The sequence below is a fragment of the Prunus dulcis genome, unplaced genomic scaffold (assembly GCF_902201215.1).
Source record: "Prunus dulcis unplaced genomic scaffold, ALMONDv2, whole genome shotgun sequence".
NCBI classification, from domain to species: Eukaryota; Viridiplantae; Streptophyta; class Magnoliopsida; order Rosales; family Rosaceae; genus Prunus; species Prunus dulcis.
The window spans coordinates 1-27,216 of NW_023010264.1; the positions used below are offsets into that span (position 1 = coordinate 1).

At 38.3% G+C, this 27,216-nt stretch overlaps 2 protein-coding genes, 2 long non-coding RNA genes and 1 pseudogene across 5 annotated transcripts; 3 read left to right on the top strand and 2 right to left on the bottom strand.

The window, feature by feature from the left end:
- Nucleotides 1-6,627: 6,627 nt before the first annotated feature.
- On the bottom strand, nucleotides 6,628-9,295 carry LOC117613319. Its single transcript, XM_034341935.1, has 2 exons — nucleotides 7,887-9,295; nucleotides 6,628-7,061 (listed from the first exon to the last, which is right to left on the bottom strand). The coding sequence occupies exons 1-2, from the start codon at nucleotides 9,203-9,205 to the stop codon at nucleotides 6,872-6,874; spliced, it is 1,509 nt and encodes a 502-aa protein (XP_034197826.1). The 5' UTR covers nucleotides 9,206-9,295; the 3' UTR covers nucleotides 6,628-6,871.
- Nucleotides 9,296-11,454: 2,159 nt separating this feature from the next.
- Nucleotides 11,455-12,956, top strand: LOC117613318 (annotated as a pseudogene).
- Nucleotides 12,957-17,531: 4,575 nt separating this feature from the next.
- Nucleotides 17,532-19,312, top strand: LOC117613317. The gene is made up of 3 exons (XR_004583711.1): nucleotides 17,532-17,739; nucleotides 17,847-18,015; nucleotides 19,068-19,312. It is a non-coding gene; the product is annotated as an uncharacterized LOC117613317 (long non-coding RNA).
- On the bottom strand, nucleotides 18,665-21,263 carry LOC117613315. Its single transcript, XM_034341933.1, has 2 exons — nucleotides 19,921-21,263; nucleotides 18,665-19,098 (listed from the first exon to the last, which is right to left on the bottom strand). The coding sequence occupies exons 1-2, from the start codon at nucleotides 21,171-21,173 to the stop codon at nucleotides 18,909-18,911; spliced, it is 1,443 nt and encodes a 480-aa protein (XP_034197824.1). The 5' UTR covers nucleotides 21,174-21,263; the 3' UTR covers nucleotides 18,665-18,908.
- Nucleotides 21,264-22,980: 1,717 nt separating this feature from the next.
- LOC117613316 lies at nucleotides 22,981-24,782 on the top strand. Of its 2 annotated transcripts, none has more exons than XR_004583709.1 (3): nucleotides 22,981-23,571; nucleotides 23,664-23,862; nucleotides 24,307-24,782. It is a non-coding gene; the product is annotated as an uncharacterized LOC117613316 (long non-coding RNA). The 2 variants fall into 2 exon arrangements; XR_004583710.1 differs by having other exon boundaries at nucleotides 23,664-23,857.
- The last annotated feature ends 2,434 nt before the right edge of the window (nucleotides 24,783-27,216 follow it).

The window sequence follows — 27,216 nt, forward strand, 5'->3', positions numbered from 1 at the left end:
AGGTACATTCAGCCCTACATGGGAGGGTCCTTATGAGATTATCAAAATCTGCCGCCCTGGCACTTATCAGCTTCGTGATCCCAAAGGCAAGATGTTGCCTCATCCCTGGAACGCTGATCACCTCAAGTACTACTACAAGTAAACATATCTAGACCCTAGGACAATACTTTGGTCTTGAGCATTGACTATACGGTCAAAGTAAACACATCAAGACCCTATGACTCTTGTACCTTCTGCCTTTCGGCACCTATTTAAATGAAACGCCTGACTTCGGCTAATTTTTATCCACTCACATGATTATCATTTTACTAGCACAACTGATATCACATAACAAGTCTCATATCATAAGCAAATCAAAACAACCTTGCTTCGCGCAAGGCAAATTGTTCATACAAAGCAAAAATAAACAAAGTGTTCCAACATGGTAGCTAGAATACATAAAGAAGGCAACGCCTTCAAGACTCAGTAGAAGGGGCATCCCCAGTGGCCGGCTCTGCCTCTGGCGTCGGGACACTAGCATCAGCAGTAGGACTCTGTGGAGGAGGCTCGCCACTCGTATCAAAGTTAATCTCAACCGAGGGGTTGAATCTAACCATCCTATCTTCCCAGCGAAGCTGCTCATCCACTAGTAGGTCCATGATGTAACTCTTCAGCTCCTCTGAAGTTCGGAATGACTCGATCGCCTCGACTCGGGCAGCAGCTACCTCATCAGCCTTCGACCTCTTCAGCTCCTCCACCTCCTTGGCCAGAACCGCCTTTTGCAACAACAGGGCGTTCTTCTCTCGGATAGCCTCCTGCGCCTCCGCCATCTTGCTCTTGGCCATCTCATCACGCATCTTCAACCTCTGGATCTCTTTATCTGCCTTGGCCATGCTGACATACATCTCGCCAAAGGCCTGCAAAACAAAACAACATCAGTCAACCCAAACAAGAATGATCCGAACAAATTCACAAAAGAAGGTCACAACTTACATGAGCAGTGCTGATGATCGTCTTCTGGGTCTGATCTATGTAGGAAGAGGCTGGGGTTCTCGCCAGAGCCTCGGGATCACTCTTCACGCCTTCTAGGAAGACGTTAACCAAGGGCACCTCCTGCCGGTGCATGGCTAAGTTCACCTCCTTCTTCTGCTGACGTAGCCTGCCAAAGTCCACCTTCTCCACCCCTTCAGCAAAAATGTCCTCCATGCCGAAGGGGAACTTCGGCGGCCCCTGCAGATCAAAGGGTGGAAATCTCGGCCCCGCCCCCATCACATGTTGATGAGCTTCCTCCAAGGCTTTCCTCTTTCCTAACACGTCAGCAACCCTGCCCTCATCATCATCTCTGGGGCGCTTCCCAGTACCCTTCTCTGCCATCTTGGCCCGAGACTCCCTTAGCCACTTCTGCATCTCGGCATCATCAATATCCACTGACACCTTCGTGCTCCCTCTAATAATACCCGCCACTATTAAAACAAAACAAAACGAACAAAACAACTACGTTAGTCACAACCATAAAAGGCTTCGAAGACAACCAATAAATGTGACCCAGGTACTTACTTCCTTGCAGGAGTCCAGACTCCAACAGATTCTTCTGAGTAACTAGGTTCCCGCACTCACACTCGGTCTCTGATAGCTGTGCCCTCACCCACTCAACTCGTCTTCCTGCTCCTTGGAGATAGGCCCCCACTTCACTGAACCTGCACCAAAGGTTAGATACTACTTAGCCATTTTACACTGGCACAGGCAAAATAGAGAACCAAGAATGAGAGCAAAAACAAAACACAATCAAACATCAAACAGTCTTAAGGGATGGGGCCAAGGACCTATAGACTGGAAGTGGGTAGGAATGTGTTGGATAACGCTCTTCCCTGGCGGACAATCCCAGTCACCATAAACCATGCACCACATGTTCCTCCAGGACTTTTGCGTAGTTGGCTTGTGACTAATAAAGTAGCCCCTCTCCTTCGCCTTTCGGCAATTAGCTTGTACCCAGCCAAAATTCCCCTGCTGCTTCGAAACCGAGTACAAATACATGAACTGCTCAAATGTTGGCTCCCTCAACCCAGCCAACCACCAAGCGATATACTTCTCATGAAGAAGAATCCAAAAGTTGGGATTATACTGCCCTGGCGCATACCCCAACTTGGCCAACATCATCTGCACCCACGGATGAAAGGGTAGTCTGAAGCCGTGCCGATACATATCCGTAAAAATCATCACGGAGCCATCCGAAGGATATCTGACTACATCAGCCGCAGTGGGTAACCTCAAGCCCACATAGGTTGGAACACAAAAGTCTGTCCGCAGCTGGGCCAATTTGGCTTCTGTAAGCGTATTCCACCTCGGCAGCGGGACACCAACCCAAATGTCTACTCCCTCTGAAACTGAAGCCGCGGCTATACCCACGGACCCCGATGGTGATGCCTGGTTGCTCGAACCCACCTCTTGCGTATGAGGCAAGGCTAGAACCCGGTTCGCTATAGCCTCTAACTCTATATAATTCCTCTGCATCTCCCTATATGCAGCCGACCCGGAGTCTATCAACGGCTCACCCCTCTCACCCCTCATGCCCTATCATCCTACTTTTTATAATACCTTCTACCATACCCTCTGTCTGTACAGTCTCCTCTTCAGAACAAACATATTAGCTGGGCTCTTCACTCTCAGTGTCATCCCCACCAAAGGCAGGGGGTCAGGACTTTCTCTATCAGAACTTTCAGACATCTACAATATGCAAAAACAAGAAAAAAGAACTAATGCACATGCAAGGAGGATCGAAAGACAACAACACAAAAATTTGGCAAATCTACATGTTCTTTGGTATACAAGCAAGCATTCAACGTGTTCATACCAATGCTCAACGTGTTTATCATATTCATGCTCATATTCAAAGTGTTCTTCCTAGCCTTCAACATGTTCATGCAAAGAAAGACATTTCAATTCAACAAGTTCAAGAAACTGGGGTCTAACCTTGTTCGTACCACCATGAGGAGTCGCCGAAAATCACATCAGCCACAAGCACCACCAAAAACTCTTGCCGGAAATCTCTTTTCCTCCTCCTCAATTTCTAACAATTTTTCTCCACAACTCAAATGTGGTGCCTTCGCCACCCCAAGTCCCTATTTATAACCAACCAAGGGTACCCACGCCTCGATTCACGAGAAAACCCTAGCACTCTTCCACTTCCTTCTCAAATTTCTTGTAACTACACACAATTTACAATTCAAAATTCAAAATCCAAAAAAAAAAAAGCGCGGAGAGATTTCCCATTTGACTTGCCGAACGGCAAGCCTGTGCAGAAGAAAATGGAGGACTTACAAAACCCTTGTCGACTTAGCTCCAAGCCTCGACGAAACCAGATTGGGCCGGCCCCAATGTCTGACCCAAACCCGAAGGCTCAAATTTGTTGCCAACTCTCCCCTGCCGAAACCTTGCTGCAAAGTCAAAAAAATATAAAAATAAAAAAATATAATAATGTTTTGCGAAAAGGACCCTGCCGAACGGCATGTCCCATGAAGGAAAATGGCGAGTCACGAAGTGGGTTACGGCATCCTACCAGCTCACAATTGGAGCAGCCCTGCCAAACTAGCTCCAAGCCCTCTCTATCCCTGCAAGATCACCCCTCACGGCCTAGCTCCACTCTCAAGTTCCTCAGCTCCAAGTTCCTGCCAAAACTGCCAAAGAAACCATGTCACAATGCATTCCGGATGGCCTTGCCAAAGGACAAGTCCCATGACAGAAAAATGGGAATTGTCACCGAGTTTTATACCAACAAGCTGGCAGAACACCTTCAGCTGACCCCTGCCGATCGGCAGGCTCACGCCAACTCTTCTCTGCCCTGCCAAATTGAGCTAACAAAGCTGACGGCAATAGCTTCCACTCTAGCACCCTTGCCAAACAGCACGGGAAGTGCTGAATTTACGAAGGCCTCTCCACAGGTTCGGCCTCAAAGCTTCGCCAAAATTCTCACATACCCAACTCTAAGGACCCAGCTCCCAAAACCCAGTTCCAATTCTCCCTCCCAGGACCAACAATGACAAAATTGTAACTCGGACTGCACTTGCCGAACGGCAAGCGGCGTACGGGAAGAACAGAGAACTACAATCGACTCACCTCAGCACAGGCCCAGCCCTGGGTCTTCAATCCTTGCCGACGCCATGGCAGCGTGAAATCGCCTCCAAGTCCTTAAACTGGCGCCCGAAGTCACGACCCTAAGGACCCAAGCCCTTTCAGCTGCGATGCTTGCCGAAGGTCTATGTACAAGGCTACCAAACTCCCGAAATCTACCCTCTCAACCTCGAAAGGTCAAAGAATACTTTTAGACTGCTCCTACCGTTCAGCAAGAACTTGTGGACGCTAGGGCTCGCTCGCTTCCTCCTTCCAAAAGGCAGGGCTCACAAAGGGGACTTTATATCCCCCCCCCCTTTTTTTCACAACCCTAGCCCTTACTCTCTCTTTTTGCAACCTGCCGAAGGCCCAAGAGAAAAGGCACCATTTACCAAGGCCCGACTCCACATTTACCCCCCAGGTTATTTCGCACGCTGACCTGACGTAGTCAGCCTGCCGAACGGTAGGCAACGGGCAGAAACAATGGAGAGCCCCAAATTTTCAAAGGCCTCAGCCTGCCAAAGGCCTAGCTCCCAAAAAAAAAAAAAAAGGGCTAGGCCCTTGCCGAACGGTAAGGACCATGGAAAGAGAAGAGAACCCCCAATTTTTTCAAAGACCCAGCCTGCCGAAGGCCTAGCTTCCCAGCTTTCCAAAAAAAGAAAAAAAACCCTACGGACCCAGCTCCCATCCTACCTGCAGAATGCCCAGGTACCCGGCTACCAACAGTTCTAAAGGCTCACACAGCCTGTATCACACATTCCATGTGTTGACGCAACTCCTAGCTTGCCAACTTGGGGGACTAGGGAATGCCCTACGGGTCCCAATGAAGCTGGAATGCTCGGTCACAATTACACAAAAACTCACAAGTTCCCAACCCAGAAGTTACTTCTCGACCTCGAACTTGGGGGACTACTGTTTACACCATAGTGAACCGAGTAGACCCAGTATCAAAGCGACTAGCACCAAGGCCGCCACGCCTTCTTCCCTGTCGAAGGAAGACACACTTCCGAGGTGCCAGACACCTACCGAAGCTCCCAATTGCCAAACCTAATCTTCAGGACACATGTCGCCACCACGACGACTTGCACAAAGTCCCACATTGAAACTTTGTGCAAACCTCTTACTTCCACCTTCCTATAAATAGGGAACAGTACCCAAGTAAAAAGGGTATCTACTTTCTCACTTTTACTGTTACTCTGCCAAAGTTACCACTTATAGCTGACTTAGGTATCGGAGAGCCTTCTGGCCGGCACCACCCCGGTGTCCGAAGCTTAACGATTGCTTCTACCATTTTGTCTTCTGCAAGTCTCCCACCAGCCTAGTTCACCAAGGGCCTCAGCCCTCTTCCCTGCTGAAGACTCCACATACCTCATCACTAAGTTGGACTCAATATTGGCCGGGCCATTTTGAGCATCAACAATGTCCATGACCATGTCCAACGGGGTTGAGGTTGAGGTTGAGGTTGAGTTCAAGGAAGTCAATTGTCAGGAATAATCAATTCAAACAACTCTGAAGTGATTCGATTCAATAGGGTGAAAAGCCAAGGCAGCACAAAAATACTCATTCTCATGTAAACATGTTGTAGGTATGGGTACATGTTGTTTGGTGATGGGGTTGCACACACAAAACCGATAAGTGCTTGGACTGTACAGCAAAACTTACCCATTACAACAGTCCAGGTGATTATCGGAGGTATTGCGTTTCTGATATCGAACCAAATAATAGAATTCAGGCAGTGACTTCTTCAAGAAGGGATAATCTTTATATATATATATATATATATATATATATATCTTTTATATATAAATCGTATAGCCAGGGGGCTATACTTGGTTTTTATATATAAAAGAAATCGTATAGCCGCGCGGCTATACTAAGTTTTTAAAATTGGTTTTAAAAGGTTTTTTTCAATTTTTTGTGTTAAAGAAATAGTATAGTGGCTCAGCTATGGGTTTACTTGGCCCTTTTTTTTTATATATATTTTTTTAATTTAAAGAAATAGTATAGTCGCACGGCTATACTCTATTTTTTCTATTTTTTATAATTACTATAGTCGTGCGGCTATATTCTTTCCACATATAAGAGTAGTTGAGAGCTTTATCCATTGCTATTAGGCTATACCAAATTAATATCTATAAAGTATATACTAATGCAACTACGAGGGTCCTTTTTCTTAATTTTTGGAATGTTGTCTAGAATTTTAAACATGCCCAACCATTTGAAAGGTTAAAATTGACTTCTATATTCTTTATGAATAAAAAAAATCATATTGAAATCCCGAAAAATCATACTTAAATGTTTTCATTTATAAAATAACCCGAACATGTCTATTTGGTTTTTCAATCATACTTATTTTGAATGAAGTTACTCATTATGTGTCATTTAAGTTTGAAACCGGAAGCACCCTTGAGCCAACCCATTAGCAATGTAGTTCCTCTATCTATGAAACAAAACTTTTGGGAATTGAACATGCCCCCATATAAGAATATTCGAACAAACTTCAAGCTATGAATAAAAAAGAAAATAATTAACATCCCAACAAAAGATCAATTATGAACCTAATTCAAATTAAAACCAATAGTACTAACAAATAGACAAAGCTAGCATCAAACTATGATCCAAATCATATACAATAATCAAATAAATAACCACAAATCATGACAATACTTGTGGGTTGATGCCTAATTTAGTCAACCTTCTACTTCTAGGGTTGATGTCTTTGAGGTAAGAAGGCTGTGGACTGGCGGAGAGTTTGGGGTGGGGTTATGCGTCTTGTGGGTGAGTCTTAGGGTTGTTGCATTTCCTCCATCTCTGCACATAATTGCATTTCACTAGGAAAAACAAACGGCGATTTGTTCTCAATAGAGCATGAGTTATTAATGATCACCCATTCAAATTCTCTATGTTTTTGTTCATCACATTGACATGCTACTTCCGCACTCAGAATCTCTACTCCTTTGGCGACACCTTCTGGTCTGTTTAGTAAGGAAAACACGAACAAATTAAGATCGAGGATGAAGAGCATACAAGTGATCAATGCACCAAATTAAGATTGAGGAAAAACAACAAAGGAAAACTCAAGCTTATTTACCTGCCTAGCTACATCACAAATATATAGCCTACACTACATATTTTGCTCAATTATGAACAATATATTCTTTCTCATGGCTTGTGATCAGTTAATATAACCATTAAAATTACCGATTAATGAAGAAATAATGCTACTCTTGTCTTACACCAAATCGAATTATGTGCTTCTCTACTTGATTACCTATATATATATGTAGAGGCAAAAGATGGTATTTTATAGTTCCCTCTGAGTTCATGTATTTATCAGTTCTAGAAAACCAAATCAAGCAAAAGATTCACCAATAAACTAAGAAAATCTATTCCCAATGTTCCTTCAAACTAAGAAAATCTACTCTGAATATTCCTTCAAACTAAGAAAATATATATTCTTCATTGAAAAAGTGTTTGCATCCGAAAGCAATATCAAAACAAACTGATGACGTGAGTTCCTCCAAAGAAAGCACCTTTTAATATTACTCTCAAAGCACTTTAAAAAAATTATAAAAATTATATATAAAAAAATTATAAAAACTATAAAATAAAATAAAAAACCCTATAATACATCAAAATTTTGAAAATATGAGTTTGAGTTGGTACAAACAAGAGATGTTTGAATGTAACAACTTATTTGAGTCAATACTGAGTTTTCAAAAACACTCTTCTTAGAGATAATGATTTGCAATTCATGAAATGAAAAAGTACTAAAAGAGTAAAGGACCCAGTCAACTTACATTATTGGAGTAGAGCAGGCATTCCTCTCACCCAAACAGTAGAAAGGTATCAAGCAAGCACGTAGTGTAAAGAAAGGAGAGTGGTAACCAGGTGAAGCTATTGTCAATTTTCCTTTACCGAGGAGTTCCACCCTTCGGTTTTCAAAATTGTAACTGCCGATCCAATTTAAAGTGCCAAAGAAAACGAAATGAGAATTTGGACTTATTGCGTAAGGTTTAACCGGATCATCCTCATCAAAAGAAGACATTACAGGATCTTTATATTTCATGATTAAAAGCCACCTAATCCGACCTTTCAGGTATTCTTCTGAAACACTATGTCTGAGAGTCCACTGATCACCACCGGATCCAGATGTGCATTGTCGATCATCATAAGACCAAAACTGAAAAGTTTTTGAACTATCACGCTTTACATAACAAACAAGGCCCCTTGAGATCCCAAGACATCCCATTCCCATTGTTGTTGCACCCATCTTATTATCATCAGCATCATCATCCTCAGGGCCATGAGGGAGATCAAAGGCACGAGCTTTAATAGTATTGTGGTCAATACACAAAATTTTCCCTGAACTAGTTAGGCTGTATAACACCCCGCGCAAGTATACAAAATGCCTGCAAAGCTTGAAAGTTTTGAACCCCTCAATAAACATTGGGTCGAGTTGCAACCCATGTCGAACCCACTGCCTCGACTGCGACGAAAATATGTCCATGACCATGTCCAACGGGGTTGAGGTTGATTTCAAGGAAGTCAGTTGTCGGGAATAATCAATTCGAACAACTCTGAAGTGATTTGATTCAATAGGGTCAAAAGCCAAGGCAGCACAAAAATACTCATTCTCATGTAAACATGTTGTAGGTATGGATACATGTTGTTTGGTGATGGGGTTGCACACACAAAACTGATAAGTGCTTGGATTGTACAGCAAAACTAACCCATTACAACAGTCCAGGTGATTATCGGAGGTATTGCGTTTCTGACATGGAACCAAATCATAGAAATCAGGCACTGACTTCTCCAAGAAGCCATAATCTTGTACGAAGACAAAAATGATTTGATGATCCGGATCATCAGGTTGGGGCAGAGTGCAGAAGTAAAGACCCAAAAGAGGAACCCGCGACCAAAATCTCCGCACCCAAACATGAGAGATTATTTGATGACATGACTTGGCCACCATCTTGCATTTCAGCAAATCCTTGTGTGATAATCTAAACAAAATATTGCACAACAAATCATGACACAAAGATAAATCCCCCATACCCGAATCCTGATCGGAAACGGCAGCGGCAACGGATGAGGTAGAGAGACGATCAGTAGTCATTCTTGTATACACTTAACAACAAGAAGAGAAATATTGAAAACCCTACAACTCAGAAACTCAATTTTGATCTCCAGGTCCAGCCACAAGAGAGACCTCAATATGTTGATTGATATGTAGATGGAAAACTATAACTATAAAAAGGCTGGCTGGCTGAGTACCAAATCCTCCTCCTATTTGGATTTGACTTTATTTCTTTTTGACGGTGTAATGAGAGAGAGTCTTATTATATTCATATTTTCTGTTTTATGGTAGGAAACAAACCAACTACCTTCTTTAATTATTTTGGGAACGATTAGGAAATGTATTCCTTGCTCAATTTTGATATGTACTGATAGGGTAGGAACTCAAAAGTGGCGTCTATCCAACTGGGCCGCGGATTAGTCGTCGGGCCCAAGAGGGAAGAATTCAAAATTATTATTGGTGAACCGGTGATTATTTATTTATTTAGATCAAAATTACTTGCTTTCCGCAAAGAGGAATCAGCCGATCACAAAAGAAGGCATGAGCATATAATTTTCTTTCCGTTGTCAAACCCATTAGGTGTAAATTGGGTTTTTCTTTTTATTTTTTAATTAAGTGTAAATTGGGTTTGACAACGGAGAAAAAAAGTAAAGCAGATCACGGCAGAGAAAATTATAGCTAAGGATCCGGATCCTAGTGTTTCTAACTTGTTCTCTGAGTTTTCCATATTTTAGTACAATTTTTAAGTTTCCTATTTTACTTATGTTAGAATTTCTGTTTTACCAAGGGATTTTTTTTAATTTTTAAATTCTATTGCCTTAGGAGGATTTATAAGTTTCTTATTTTATTTAGGTTAGAATTTCTGTTTTAACAAGGGATTTTTTTTTATTCTAGTGTCTATAGGTTTTAATTCATTATAGAGTTACTGAGATATAAAGAAAAGTTTATTTTCCGAAGATTGGAGACTACTTGGTGTGAAGCCAAATCCCTAGAGTGATTTCGGACCTATCCTTGTTCGTCCTATTTTCTGTTTTCCATTGTTTTTGCTTTCGCGAAATTACTTAAATACTCAATTCACCCATATCCTGCATCATGCCTTCAACGTCATGTTCGCCGATTGCATGGTCACGGTTCTATTTATCATTCTCTTCTTAGATAATAACATTTTGAACACAAATTCCTTATAACTTATTTACTTTGAATACGCTCCCAATAATCTTATTAGATATTGTTAGTTTTTGGTTTATTAGCACCATGATTTTAACTTTTGTTACTGAATGAGCATATCTGAACTTTGTGCAGACATATACTCAAACTTGCTTCACTCGTGAGTTTGATTAATGCATCTCCAGCAAGAACACACACACACGCACAGAGAGAGAGAGAGAGAGAGAGAGAGAGAGAGAGAGAGAGAGAGAGAGAGAATAAAGGGGATATAATTATTGCATCTAAGCTTTTATGATTCTTACTTTCCTGTCTAGTGTTGTGGTATTTTGACTTTGACATATATATTTTGGTTGTTCAGGAGATCAAGTTTGGTTGGAAATTTGTAGTTGGCTCAATAGTTGGATTCTTTGGTGCAGCATTGGGTAGTGTGGGAGGTGTTGGATTGGAGGTGGAGGCAATGCTTGGCTTGATCATTGGTTTTGATCCCAAGTCTTCCACTGCCATTTCCAAGTGTTAGTAATCACTTTTCCTTTGAATCTTTTCTTTTAACTTGTTAATTTAATCTTAATATACTCAATTTAGACAGAATTGAAGAACTGTGTGCCATCCTATTGGGCATCAGCACAGGAATTGCTTTCAAAGTCATGTTCGCTGACTGGATGGTCACCGTTGTACTTATTATTCTCTTCTTAGGTAACAACATTTTGACCACAATTTCCTAACTAGTTTTTTACTTTGAGAACTGAACTGATAAAATGGAATATGAACACAACTAAAAGAAAAGCATATCAAATCTTTACATATATTGCTCTTAATCGTCCTCTAGAAACTTCCAAACTTGGCGTAAAAATGCTATCAATACCAAACATTTGAACTATTTTGTTAAACTTTCAAAGCTTCTACTGGATTGTTTATTAACTTTCTTTGTTCCTTCTGAAAGTCGCTATTTCTTGAGTTATTTGGAAAAATGCAGGAGAACTTTATAGAATAACCAACCATTATCCAACTTAAAAAAATTCTCTGTAGTGTCTACAGAATATACACTCCCAATAATCTTATTAGATATTCTTCTGAGTTCTGGCTGGTACAGCAACAAAAGCTTTAATGAAAGGCATATAAACATGGAAGAAAGAGACAATGATGAAGAAGGTAAGATTGTCACACAACTATCCAGATCCCCTGGGTTATCAATGAGTAGGGTCTGTTACCAACGTACTAACAAGGAATTTGAGGTTTCACATGACTTTGAGGAAGCAGAAAAGCAGTTGGAATTGGTGTCCAAACGTGGCGGTGAGTGTATATATAGACCAAGTTTAGAGATTATGCACTAATATGAACTAAAAAAAAAAAAAACTCTAAAGCGCACACCTCCTTTGTTGCAGATGGTTTCATTGCAAGATGAGCAGGACAGTTCCAAGTTCTTGGGTATCTGCAATTTTGAAGTTGTTTCAGATTCTGTCTTATTGAATTTGTGAACAACTCTGTCCAGGTACCTATATCACACAACATTTACTGGAAGGAGTTATCGCTGCTTGTGTATGTCTCGGTGGCTTTTCTTATTGTTCACATTGTTAAGGTAAGGTAAGTTATTTTACTATGTAGTTCTGTATAACTAAATAAGCTTTTCAAAAGATAAGATCATCACTAGAAATGTAGTCAAGTTCGATCTTTCTAATTCCTCTGCATTTTCAGGGGACGCACTATTGCTTTGAATTTTGTTACTGAATGAATCTATCTGAATCTTTATGCAGACATCACTAGCAATGTAGTCAGGTTCGATCTGTTAGGTTTGCTATATATGGTCACACATCACAACAAAAGCATGATAACTCAAATGCATGCCCTAAGAACCATGAAATGAAATTATAAAGCTGTCGGGAGGACTATAAGCTGATTATGGGTGCACTTGGATTGAAATTAAGCTTTAGAATCGTTTGCCTAAGAACCAGAAAAACATGCAATATAATTTAAACCTCATATTTTCCCAATGATGACCAGCTGAACATAATATATATCATTTCATAGGTACCAATTGCAGTCCCTGATACGCTCTTTGAAGCTATATCCTTATGCAAAGGCACAAGGGTGATTGCATCCAAAGGAAAGGAAATCACAAACTGGAAGTTGCATCAGATTTTTCTTTACTGCAGCTGTGGGATAGTAGTTGGTACTTGGTATGGTGGCTGATAGCCTATCATCCATAACATACAGTTTCGGGTATCATAACCGAAAATATCAGGAACGGAAAATCACATCTGCAACCAAAATAAGCTGGAAGCGAGATTGATGATTTCTTATCTTTAGCAGGTAGCAAGTGCTACATCCACCTTTGCAATGCTATTCTCATCCTCCATGTCAGTTGACCTTCTCAACCGTTTCCCAGTCCCATATGAAAGTAGTAGCAACAATCTAATTTAAGTTGAGATGTCAAAAATTATTCAACTTTCATTAAGCTTATAGCCACTCATATATTCAAAATATACCAGAAAAAAGAAGGGAACCAAAAAAAAAAAAAAAAAAAAAACCAACTGTTCCAAGTTTACTCTATGCTGCAGCTGCTTATTTTGTTTTAGTTGCAACAATTGCTGCATTTACTGATCAGCATGTAGTGATAATGATTTAAAGAATCGGATCTTGATTGAGTACATATACAATCCGTTATTCCTTCTCTCATTTGTATGCATTTAACCATGAAAGTTGTATATTGAAGAAGCTAGCCTCCTTGATTGGTATATATCAACTGGGAAAGGCATCATTTTCTAAGGGACCGTTTCTACCAAGTGAACTGAAATTTAGGAACTTAAATTTAGATGAATTGATAAGGTCAAATTGTTCGTTTAGGCCATTAAGTTCACACATGGCAAAATTTATGAGGGTAAGAAAAAAGAAAATTAATCGATTTCTCAATCTCACTTTTATTCTCACTCATTTTCCTCTATACTCTTAAGCACAAAAAATAAACACTAAAAACTAAAATTAAAATGGTGATCAATGGGCCCTAAATTGAAAAAATCTTGAAACATTACATATACAATGTAAATTTAACAACCAAATAGAAAAATCATGATCCAAATCATATGCTATAAACAAATGAGAAAAATCTTTGGCAAAAAAAATAAGATAAAATAAAATCCACAAATCATGGTATGAGCCATAACCCCGTGATGGAGCCAGTTTTGTAGGCTTTATGGACCGGGCCTTCAATTCGATTATACCATGTTGGGGTATTGGACTCGGGGAAGCCTCCATCGCTGCTCATGACTGCATTTCACTAGGAAGAGTAAACCCTCTTTGGTTAAAAACTATAAAGTCTTTGCCAATAACGCCCATTTGTATTGGGCTATTATTTAGTTCATTACATTGACATGGTACTTCCGCACTTGAAATTGTCCACTGGTCTGTTTAAAAGGGAAAATACGAACAAATTAAGATAAGGGTGAAGTGCATACAAGTAAAACACACCAAATTAAGCCTCAGGAAAACACATACAAACAGAAATCAAGGTTGCATACATACAAATAGTTAGTAAATTTCTTCACTACAAAAAAATAATAATAATAATAAATTACATACCCTTAAATTACCCATTAAACCTTTCAAAAGAGGGGGTGAAAAAACCTCCTTAACGATGCGACTATTGACTTATGCCTAAGCTCCGCAACTTACCTATCTAGATATGCTCCATTTTTACGATGCAATTGCTACAGTTCCCACTGGGTTCAGGTTTTAGTAGTTTTGGAAAACCAAAACATATATATAATCTTTCGAAGAGAACATTCTGATTTCCAAATAGTAAATCCATTTGTGATTGGGTCGGATCGGGTTCAACTTTTCAGATCACTACATTTGCTCTGATTTCCCTCCAATTCAGATCTCAACATTTCAGATCTCAACATTTCAGATCACCGACACAGTGCAAATTAATTCAGATCTCAACTTTTCAGATCACCGATACAGTGCATATCACATTTGCTCTGATTTCCCTCCAATTCAGATCTCAACTTTAAGCTGCTTGATTACTGTGTAAGTTGAATTATTCTATGAATTATTTGAATTCAATTATTCTATGAATTATTCAAACTTTGAGCTTCTTAATAATTACACTGTTTGAGCTTCTTGATTACTCTGTAAGTTGAATTATTCTGTCTGTTTATTTTTGATTTGTTATGCCAAATGATGAATTAGATCTAAGCCTGAAACTAATGGAATCAGTCAGACCTTTAGTTCTAAGACTGAAACTAATGGAATCCATGCAGCTACATCCTACATTGTCAAATAGTATGACTCAAGCCAACAAAATGACTTGACAATAATTTGGTCAATAAAGAGACCCAAGAGTAAGGCAAAACAAAATTTGAATGAAAATAAAAGTCAACAAAGTGTTTAATCCAAATATAGGATTTGCAACAAGAGTTAGGAGCCCTTAAGATTCAAACGCATTTTTTGATCCACATTCACATACTAATCTCTCAAACAACTACCTTTTTGACCGTGATCGAGAATGTGAACTCAATCTGTGCTCAGATCTACCCCTCAAACAAGACCGAGACTAGCGCCTAATGCCTATGCTCCCTGTCTCTGTCATAATCCCTCCACCTGTAAAATCAATTCATAAATAATCATAATAATCATAACAGAAATAATAGCGCAAGAATTCAAAGGATTTGTTTCAAGAATAAAGAAATTTAAAATACGGACAAGCTTCCCCCGATTAATTCACACACAAGTTACTATCAATATAAAAAAATTCCAGTTTGCATCTAACTCAGTTGACAGTACACAACAGAACATTCATTTTACAAGTAAATAAATAGCTAAAAAATTTATACCTATCAAAGTCCCGAACACGGTAGTGATCATCATCGACGTCGTCCTTATCTCTCCTCTGCTCGCTTCTCTCACGATCCCTGTGGCGGTCCCTATGACGACGATCATGATCCCTGTCTCGAGACCTTTCTCTTTCCCTATCTCGGTCCCTTTTCCCTATTCCCTATTCCCTGTTCCTGTCTCTGTCCCTTTCCCTATCTTTGTCCTTGCTTCTCCTCCTATCTCTATCTCTGTCCCTGTCCATATCCTTATCACGCCCCTTTTCTCTTTCCTTTTCTCTACTCTTTGAATATTCTCTCTCATAGTCACGACAGACATGCTGCAAAAGAGACCGTCAGATCACTGTACCTTAAAATTGAATGAAAATAACTCAAGTCAACAAAGTGTTTAATCCAAATATAGGATTTGCTACAGGAGTTAGGAGCCTTAAGCACGTGATTCAAACGCATTTTTTGATCCACATTCACATACTAATCTCTCAAATAACTACCCTTTTCAATCTGCATGCTGGGAAAGAATATAACCTAAACAAGACAAAATTGAAAAAACAAAAACCATTGAATAAAAAGAACATCTTGGCAAAAAAAGAAAAAGAAAAAGAAGAGTAGTGTCTAGTTACCATGGTGGTCTCTCTGTTTACAACAAGAGTTTCAACCTTGTTTATACTGCAGAGAACATCAGACAATATTTTAAAGCAACGGCTATTAGATTCCAGAAAAAACTCGGCTTTTTCGAAAGATGTAGATTTCCCCAAACTTTGGCCAATCCATACATCATCCCCTGACAATTTCAAATACTTAAGATTTGGAGCAAAAATATTGACCAAATTCTTGACACATTTATGAAGATCCAAGTGAACAAGTATGTCTTCGAGTTTTTCAGCTCAGATGCTAAGGATAAGGTCAATATACACAGGGGAATCATGCACAAAACTAAAAGATTTCAAAGAGGGGCTTTCAATGGTGATCTGATTTATTCCAAAAATATCTTCAAGATGTAACTCCTTGATGCACTTACATGAACATGAGATCCATTTCAAAAACCCCCCATCTTCTATGAAAACATCATCCAACTTCAAGTATTTCAGTCAATCGCAGTGTTTGAAAAATCGGCCTAGGCGGCTAGGCGGTCGCTAGGCCGCTCGGCTGCTAGGCAGGCGCCTAGGCAGTAGCTAGGCCGAAGCTAGGCGGCTAGGCGATCTCTAGGCGGGCAGTAGGCGGCTAGGCGTTTGCTAGACGGCTAGGCCGGAGCTAGGCTGTTGGGCGGGCGCCTAGGCGGGTTGGCTCTTTTTCCGGTGCCGAACTTGGAGGTTCCGTCCACTACGAGTGCAAGCTTTTGGAATATATTTAAAGACTATAGCTGTTCGGCTATACCTTTAAAATTCGAATGTGCTTAGAAAGTATAACCGAACGGCTATACGTTTAAAATATTCGAATATATTTGAAGCGGAATAGCGGCTCGGCTATACCCTTTAAATACACAATTTTGTCATGCACGAGGGCAACACCGGCATCAATGAGCGGGTCCAGTGGCGGAGGTGTGCTTAGGCCTGCAAGGGCCTTGGCTCTCCAAAATTCTGAAATAGTATATATATTGCCTTTGCATTGTACAACTTAGGACAATATATATATATATATATATATATATATATTAAATTAATGCTTGTTCCCCTACAATAAAGAGAAAGAGGGATTTACATTTCCCTCTCCAACTTAAAGACTCTTTTCTTAGCAATATAGCAAAGTTACTCCTAGATTCTACCAACATAATTAATAAAAATTAAAAAAACAGCCAATCAAATCTTTCTTTCACAAGTATATTTAAGAAAATAGGAAATTAAAGATAATCGGTTAGTTATTTACAAGCTTAATACTGGGAAAGAAATCAACCTTAAACCCTAATATATTGGCCCCTCCACACATAAAATCCTGGCTCCGCCACTGAGCGGGTTTGTCTTATATCACTAAGGACTGGTATGACATCTGAGAAGAAGTACAATGCCAAAAAAGCAGCTTGTTGGGGTGCTCTGGATTGGCTAATCGGAAAAGATCGTTCGGCTCCACTGGTGGATCTTCTTATGAGAGTCAATAGTGACATGAATGAGTACCTCAGTCGCTCCTTTTTCAAAGCTCTTCAGTCTAATGGCAATTACTTCCGAATTCAGGTAACACAATAAAATTGAGATAAATGTCAAGTGGTCGTTTGTTTGTTTTTATGTTATGTATATGTACACAGAATCAAAAAACATGTGCCTAAATTATGTGCAACACAAACTAAGCATGGAGTTGGCCAGACCTCAAGCTGTTATGGCCACTGGTCAGGTTCTGTTTCACCATTTCTATTGTAAGAATTTCTTTCTAAAACCATGGTCCGAAATCGAGAGGAATGAATGATTTCTTTTTAATGTTATAACTTCTGCATTAATAATGTGATGCTTTCTTGTACAAAGTTGCTGCTAGCTGTTTGTGGCTTGCATCAAAACTGGAGGAATGCCCTAAAAAGGCCAGGCAGGTTATCATTGTTTTCCACAGGATGGAATGTAGGATGGACCCATTCAGCCTTTGGATCCATATTCAAAGGTTAGAGCTCATATAATCCACATCGTACTAAGGTTATTGTCTTCCATTATCATGATTTTGAGCCAAAAGCATGCTATGGTTTATATCTCTGTCTACTGTCTTTCCAGAAATGTTCGGACTTAAAGATGGAGTTGAGTAAAGCAGAAAGACGTATTTTAAAGGAGATGGGTTTCATTTCTCATGTTGAGCATCCTCATAAGTTTATATCAAATTATCTTGCCACTCTGGGGACAGCACCAGAATGAACACAAGAAGCCTGAAACTAGTAAATGACAGGTACTTCCCGCAACATATGCCAATTACTTATTTACTTTCTTGGCCCTTGGTTTTTCTATTTGACTTTGAAACTTTCGAACTTTACATTATTGTTTAATTATTTGGAATTTTTTGTTTTACTGGATTATGTGTCTTTGTTGTCCTTATTGGTGGTAGTTCATTTGAAAAACTTACTCAATGTACCATATTGGCTTTATCCATTACTATTAGGCTATACCAAATTAATATTTATAAAGTATATACTAATGCAACAACGAGGGTCCTTTTTCCTAATTTTTGGAATGTTGTTTGGAATTTTAAACATGCCCAACCATTTGAAAGGTTAAAATTGACTTCTATATTCTTTATGAATAAAAAAAAATCATACTGAAATCCCCAAAAATCATACTTAAATGTTTTCATTTATAAAATAACCCGAATATGTCTTTTTGGTTATTCAATCATACTTATTTTGAATAAGTTACTCATTATGTGTCATTTAAGTTTGAAAAAAAGTTTGAAACCGGAAGCACCCTTGAGCCAACCCATTAGCAATGTAGTTCCTCTATCTATGAAACAAAACTTTTGGAAATTGAACACGCCCCCATATAAGAATATTCGAACAAACTTCAAGCTATGAATAAAAAAGAAAATAATTAACATCCCAACAAAAGATCAATTATGAACCTAATTCAAATTAAAACCAATAGTACTAACAAATAGACAAAGCTAGCATCAAACTATGATCCAAATCATATACAATAATCAAATAAATAACCACAAATCATGACAATACTTGTGGGTTGATGCCTAATTTAGTCAACCTTCTACTTCTAGGGTTGATGTCTTTGAGGTAAGAAGGCTGTGGACTGGCGGAGAGTTTGGGGTGGGGTTATGCGTCTTGTGGGTGAGTCTTAGGGTTGTTGCATTTCCTCCATCTCTGCACATAATTGCATTTCACTAGGAAAAACAAACGGCGATTTGTTCTCAATAGAGCATGAGTTATTAATGATCACCCATTCAAATTCTCTATGTTTTTGTTCATCACATTGACATGCTACTTCCGCACTCAGAATCTCTACTCCTTTGGCGACACCTTCTGGTCTGTTTAGTAAGGAAAACACGAACAAATTAAGATCGAGGATGAAGAGCATACAAGTGATCAATGCACCAAATTAAGATTGAGGAAAAACAACAAAGGAAAACTCAAGCTTATTTACCTGCCTAGCTACATCACAAATATATAGCCTACACTACATATTTTGCTCAATTATGAACAATATATTCTTTCTCATGGCTTGTGATCAGTTAATATAACCATTAAAATTACCGATTAATGAGAAATAATGCTACTCTTGTCTTACACCAAATCGAATTATGTGCTTCTCTACTTGATTACCTATATATATGTAGAGGCAAAAGATGGTATTTTATAGTTCCCTCTGAGTTCATGTATTTATCAGTTCTAGAAAACCAAATCAAGCAAAAGATTCACCAATAAACTAAGAAAATCTATTCCCAATGTTCCTTCAAACTAAGAAAATCTACTCTGAATATTCCTTCAAACTAAGAAAATATATATTCTTCATTGAAAAAGTGTTTGCATCCGAAAGCAATATCAAAACAAACTGATGATGTGAGTTCCTCCAAAGAAAGCACCTTTTAATATTACTCTCAAAGCACTTTAAAAAAATTATAAAAATTATATATAAAAAAATTATAAAAACTATAAAATAAAATAAAAAACCCTATAATACATCAAAATTTTGAAAATATGAGTTTGAGTTGGTACAAACAAGAGATGTTTGAATGTAACAACTTATTTGAGTCAATACTGAGTTTTCAAAAACACTCTTCTTAGAGATAATGATTTGCAATTCATGAAATGAAAAAGTACTAAAAGAGTAAAGGACCCAGTCAACTTACATTATTGGAGTAGAGCAGGCATTCCTCTCACCCAAACAGTAGAAAGGTATCAAGCAAGGACGTAGTGTAAAGAAAGGAGAGTGATAACCAGGTGAAGCTATTGTCAATCTTACTTTACCGAGGCGTTCCACACTTCGGTTTTCAAAATTGTAACTGCCGATCCAATTTAAAGTGCCATAGAAAACGACATGAGAATTTGGACTTATTGCGTAAGGTTTAACCGGACCTTTCAGGTATTCGTCTAAAACACTATGTCTGAGAGTCCACTGATCACCACCGGATCCAGATGTGCATTGTCGATCATCATAAGACCAAAACTGAAAAGTTTTTGAACTATCACGCTTTACATAACAAACAAGGCCCCTTGAGATCCCAAGACATCCCATTCCCATTGTTGTTGCACCCATCTTATTATCATCAGCATCATCATCCTCAGGGCCATGAGGGAGATCAAAGGCACGAGCTTTAATAGTATTGAGGTCAATACACAAAATTTTCCCTGAACTAGTTAGGCTGTATAACACCCCGAGCAAGTATACAAAATGCCTGCAAAGCTTGAAAGTTTTGAACCCCTCAATAAACATTGGGTCGAGTTGCAACCCATGTCGAACCCACTTCCTCGACTGCGACGAAAATATGTCCATGACCATGTCCAACGGGGTTGAGGTTGATTTCAAGGAAGTCAGTTGTCGGGAATAATCAATTCGAACAACTCTGAAGTGATTTGATTCAATAGGGTCAAAAGCCAAGGCAGCACAAAAATACTCATTCTCATGTAAACATGTTGTAGGTATGGATGCATGTTGTTTGGTGATGGGGTTGCACACACAAAACTGATAAGTGCTTGGATTGTACAGCAAAACTAACCCATTACAACAGTCCAGGTGATTATCGGAGGTATTGCGTTTCTGACTTCGAACCAAATCATAGAAATCAGGCACTGACTTCTCCAAGAAGCCATAATCTTGTACGAAGACAAAGATGATTTGATGATCCGGATCATCAGGTTGGGGCAGAGTGCAGAAGTAAAGACCCAAAAGAGGAACCCGCGACCAAAATCTCCGCACCCAAACATGAGAGATTATTTGATGACATGACTTGGCCACCATCTTGCATTTCAGCAAATCCTTGTGTGATAATCTAAACAAAATATTGCACAACAAATCATGACACAAAGATAAATCCCCCATACCCGAATCCTGATCGGCAACGGCAGCGGCAACGGATGAGGTAGAGAGACGATCAGTAGTCATTCTTGTATACACTTAACAACAAGAAGAGAAATATTGAAAACCCTACAACTCAGAAACTCAATTTTGATCTCCAGGTCCAGCCACAAGAGAGACCTCAATATGTTGATTGATATGTAGATGGAAAACTAACTATAAAAAGGAAGGCTGGCTGAGTACCAAATCCTCCTCCTATTTGGATTTGACTTTATTTCTTTTTGACGGTGTAATGAGAGAGAGTCTTATTATATTCATATTTTCTGTTTTATGGTAGGAAACAAACCAACTACCTTCTTTAATTATTTTGGGAACGATTAGGAAATGTATTCCTTGCTCAATTTTGATATGTACTGATAGGGTAGGAACTCAAAAGTGGCGTCTATCCAACTGGGCCGCGGATTAGTCGTCGGGCCCAAGAGGGAAGAATTCAAAATTATTATTGGTGAACCGGTGATTATTTATTTATTTAGATCAAAATTACTTGCTTTCCGCAAAGAGGAATCAGCCGATCACAAAAGAAGGCATGAGCATACAATTTTCTTTCCGTTGTCAAACCCATTAGGTGTAAATTGGGTTTTTCTTTTCATTTTTTAATTAAGTGTAAATTGGGTTTGACAACGGAAAAAAAAAGTAAAGCAGATCACGGCAGAGAAAATTATAGCTAAGGATCCGGATCCTAGTGTTTCTAACTTGTTCTCTGAGTTTTCCATATTTTAGTACAATTTTTAAGTTTCCTATTTTACTTATGTTAGAATTTCTGTTTTACCAAGGGATTTTTTTTAATTTTTAAATTCTATTGCCTTAGGAGGATTTATAAGTTTCTTATTTTATTTAGGTTAGAATTTCTGTTTTAACAAGGGATTTTTTTTTATTCTAGTGTCTATAGGTTTTAATTCATTATAGAGTTACTGAGATATAAAGAAAAGTTTATTTTCCGAAGGTTGGAGACTACTTGGTGTGAAGCCAAATCCCTAGAGTGATTTCGGACCTATCCTTGTTCGTCCTATTTTCTGTTTTCCATTGTTTTTGCTTTCGCGAAATTACTTAAATACTCAATTCACCCATATCCTGCATCATGCCTTCAACGTCATGTTCGCCGATTGCATGGTCACGGTTCTATTTATCATTCTCTTCTTAGATAATAACATTTTGAACACAAATTCCTTATAACTTATTTACTTTGAATACGCTCCCAATAATCTTATTAGATATTGTTAGTTTTTGGTTTATTAGCACCATGATTTTAACTTTTGTTACTGAATGAGCATATCTGAACTTTGTGCAGACATATACTCAAACTTGCTTCACTCGTGAGTTTGATTAATGCATCTCCAGCAAGAACACACGCACAGAGAGAGAGAGAGAGAGAGAGAGAGAGAGAGAGAGAGAATAAAGGGGATATAATTATTGCATCTAAGCTTTTATGATTCTTACTTTCCTGTCTAGTGTTGTGGTATTTTGACTTTGACATATATATTTTGGTTGTTCAGGAGATCAAGTTTGGTTGGAAATTTGTAGTTGGCTCAATAGTTGGATTCTTTGGTGCAGCATTGGGTAGTGTGGGAGGTGTTGGATTGGAGGTGGAGGCAATGCTTGGCTTGATCATTGGTTTTGATCCCAAGTCTTCCACTGCCATTTCCAAGTGTTAGTAATCACTTTTCCTTTGAATCTTTTCTTTTAACTTGTTAATTTAATCTTAATATACTCAATTTAGACAGAATTGAAGAACTGTGTGCCATCCTATTGGGCATCAGCACAGGAATTGCTTTCAAAGTCATGTTCGCTGACTGGATGGTCACCGTTGTACTTATTATTCTCTTCTTAGGTAACAACATTTTGACCACAATTTCCTAACTAGTTTTTTACTTTGAGAACTGAACTGATAAAATGGAATATGAACACAACTAAAAGAAAAGCATATCAAATCTTTACATATATTGCTCTTAATCGTCCTCTAGAAACTTCCAAACTTGGCGTAAAAATGCTATCAATACCAAACATTTGAACTATTTTGTTAAACTTTCAAAGCTTCTACTGGATTGTTTATTAACTTTCTTTGTTCCTTCTGAAAGTCGCTATTTCTTGAGTTATTTGGAAAAATGCAGGAGAACTTTATAGAATAACCAACCATTATCCAACTTAAAAAAATTCTCTGTAGTGTCTACAGAATATACACTCCCAATAATCTTATTAGATATTCTTCTGAGTTCTGGCTGGTACAGCAACAAAAGCTTTAATGAAAGGCATATAAACATGGAAGAAAGAGACAATGATGAAGAAGGTAAGATTGTCACACAACTATCCAGATCCCCTGGGTTATCAATGAGTAGGGTCTGTTACCAACGTACTAACAAGGAATTTGAGGTTTCACATGACTTTGAGGAAGCAGAAAAGCAGTTGGAATTGGTGTCCAAACGTGGCGGTGAGTGTATATATAGACCAAGTTTAGAGATTATGCACTAATATGAACTAAAAAAAAAAAAAACTCTAAAGCGCACACCTCCTTTGTTGCAGATGGTTTCATTGCAAGATGAGCAGGACAGTTCCAAGTTCTTGGGTATCTGCAATTTTGAAGTTGTTTCAGATTCTGTCTTATTGAATTTGTGAACAACTCTGTCCAGGTACCTATATCACACAACATTTACTGGAAGGAGTTATCGCTGCTTGTGTATGTCTCGGTGGCTTTTCTTATTGTTCACATTGTTAAGGTAAGGTAAGTTATTTTACTATGTAGTTCTGTATAACTAAATAAGCTTTTCAAAAGATAAGATCATCACTAGAAATGTAGTCAAGTTCGATCTTTCTAATTCCTCTGCATTTTCAGGGGACGCACTATTGCTTTGAATTTTGTTACTGAATGAATCTATCTGAATCTTTATGCAGACATCACTAGCAATGTAGTCAGGTTCGATCTGTTAGGTTTGCTATATATGGTCACACATCACAACAAAAGCATGATAACTCAAATGCATTCCCTAAGAACCATGAAATGAAATTATAAAGCTGTCGGGAGGACTATAAGCTGATTTTGGGTGCACTTGGATTGAAATTAAGCTTTAGAATCGTTTGCCTAAGAACCAGAAAAACATGCAATATAATTTAAACCTCATATTTTCCCAATGATGACCAGCTGAACATAATATATATCATTTCATAGGTACCAACTGCAGTCCCTGATACGCTCTTTGAAGCTATATGCTTATGCAAAAGCACAAGGGTGATTGCATCCAAAGGAAAGGAAATCACAAACTGGAAGTTGCATCAGATTTTTCTTTACTGCAGCTGTGGGATGGTAGTTGGTACTTGGTATGGTGGCTGATAGCCTATCATCCATAACATACATTTTCGGGTATCATAACTGAAAATATCAGGAAGGGAAAATCACATCTGCAACCAAAATAAGCTGGAAGCGAGATTGATGATTTCTTATCTTTAGCAGGTAGCAAGTGCTACATCCACCTTTGCAATGCTATTCTCATCCTCCATGTCAGTTGACCTTCTCAACCGTTTCCCAGTCCCATATGAAAGTAGTAGCAACAATCTAATTTAAGTTGAGATGTCAAAAATTATTCAACTTTCATTAAGCTTATAGCCACTCATATATTCAAAATATACCAGAAAAAAGAAGGGAACCAAAAAAAAAAAAAAAAAAAAAACCAACTGTTCCAAGTTTACTCTATGCTGCAGCTGCTTATTTTGTTTTAGTTGCAACAATTGCTGCATTTACTGATCAGCATGTAGTGAGAATGATTTAAAGAATCTGATGTAGAACAGATGACAGATTTTATCGCGGTTGAGCTAGAAAAAGGACGTAGTGGGAATTTGCAGTTTTGTCGTCCAAGATCTGATTAGGACACAAAATACCATTTCGGAAAGGGAACGACGCCACGAGTCTAACTCACCGCTTTGCCATGACATATGATGGATTTTGGCATTCTGAGGTCATTTGGCCTTCCAAAACTGCAGTTAAAGTTTGGTAGTTAATTTTCAAATAAATTCTGTTTTGGACAGTTTAGGAGTTACGTTATTAAGACTCCAAATTAATTCTGTTTTTTTTCTTCAGTTTTATGTAATAACTCCCCTGACAGTTGAAGGGTTGAGGGTTGTTGAGAATTGTGTATTTAGACAGGTTTGTCTAACGTTTCTGGCAACTCAGTTTTAATAACATTATTCTAAGAGAGCTTCTCTTAATTTTCTGGTGGAATCCAGTTTTTCTTGTTACTCAAGGTTTCGCTTGAGACCTTTGTTGCTTGTGCTGCGTCAGAATCGGATCTTGATTGAGTACATATACAATCCGTTATTCCTTCTCTCATTTGTATGCATTTAACCATGAAGGTTGTATATTGAAGAAGCTAGCCTCCTTGATTGGCATATATCAACTGGGAAAGGCATCATTTTCTAAGGGACCATTTCTACCAAGTGAACTGAAATTTAGGAACTTAAATTTAGATGAATTGATAAGGTCAATTTGTTCGTTTAGGCCATTAAGTTCACACATGGCAAAATTTATAAGGGTAAGAAAAAAGAAAATTAATTGATTTCTCAATCTCACTTTTATTCTCACTCATTTTCCTCTATACTCTTAAGCACAAAAAATAAACACTAAAAATTAAAATTAAAATGGTGATCAGTGGCCCTAAGTTGAAAAAAATCTTGAAACATTACATATACAATGTAAATTTAACAACTAAATAGAAAAATCATGATCCAAATCATATGCTATAAACAAATGAGAAAAATCTTTGGCAAAAAAATAAAATAAAATAAAATCCACAAATCATGGTATGAGCCATAACCCCGTGATGGAGCCAATTTTGTAGGCTTTATGTACTGGGCCTTCGACTCGATTATACCATGTTGGGGTATTGGACTCGGGGAAGCCTCCATCGCTGCTCATGACTGCATTTCACTAGGAAGAGTAAACCCTCTTTGGTTAAAAACTATAAAGTCTTTGCCAATAACGCCCATTTGTATTGGGCTATTATTTAGTTCATTACATTGACATGGTACTTCCGCACTTGAAATTGTCCACTGGTCTGTTTAAAAGGGAAAATACGAACAAATTAAGATAAGGGTGAAGTGCATACAAGTAAAACACACCAAATTAAGCCTCACGAAAACACATACAAACAGAAATCAAGGTTGCATACATACAAATAGCTAGTAAATTTCTTCACTACAAAAAAAATAATAACAATAATAAATTACGTACCCTTAAAGTTACCCATTAAAACCTTCCAAAGGAGGGGGAAAAAAAACCTCCTTAACGATGCGACTATTGACTTACGCCTAAGCTCCCCAACTTACCTATCTAGATATGCTCCATTTTTACGATGCAATTGCTACAGTTCCGGGTTCAGGTTTTAGTAGTTTTGGAAAACCAAAACATATATATAATCTTTCAAAGAGAACATTCTGATTTCCAAATAGTAAATCCATTTGTGATTGGGTCGGGTCGGGTTGAACTGGATTTTTACCCACCGATACAGTGCATATTACATTTGCTCTGATTTCCCTCCAATTCAGATCTCACCTGTCTCATCGACGAACTTTTCAGATCCCAAAAAGCAAGAACCTATCTCATCAATTTTGAGCTGCTTGATTACTGTGTAAGTTGAATTATTCTACGAATTATTCGAATTCAATTATTCTATGAATTATTCACACTTTGAGCTTCTTAATAATTACACTGTTTGAGCTTCTTGATTACTCTGTAAGTTGAATTATTCTATGAATTATTCGAACTTTGAGCTTCTTGATTACTCTGTAAGATGAATTATTCTATGTCTGTTTATTTTTGATTTGTTATGCCAAATGATGAATTAGATCTCATTTCAGTGGGACTTTTAGTTCTAAGACTGAAACTAATGGAATCCATGCAGATAGATCCTACATTGTCAATAGTATGAACTCAAGCCAACAAAATGACTTGACAATAATTTGGTCAATAAAGAGACCCGAGAGTAAGGCAAAACAAAATTTGAATGAAAATAAAAGTCAACAAAGTGTTTAATCCAAATATAGGATTTGCAACAAGAGTTAGGAGCCCTTAAGATTCAAACGCATT

What these genes read in the sequence shown, in the direction of transcription:
- LOC117613315 (XM_034341933.1), bottom strand. Translation starts at nt 21,173, where the DNA reads ATGACTACTGATCGTCTCTCTACCTCATCCGTTGCCGCTGCCGTTGCC. An exon ending in GCCTGCTCTACTCCAATAAT is followed by an intron (nt 19,099 to 19,920) that starts GTAAGTTGACTG and finishes CTTACTAAACAG; the next exon opens with ACCAGAAGGTGTCGCCAAAG.
- LOC117613319 (XM_034341935.1), bottom strand. Translation starts at nt 9,205, where the DNA reads ATGACTACTGATCGTCTCTCTACCTCATCCGTTGCCGCTGCCGTTTCC. An exon ending in GCCTGCTCTACTCCAATAAT is followed by an intron (nt 7,062 to 7,886) that starts GTAAGTTGACTG and finishes CTTACTAAACAG; the next exon opens with ACCAGAAGGTGTCGCCAAAG.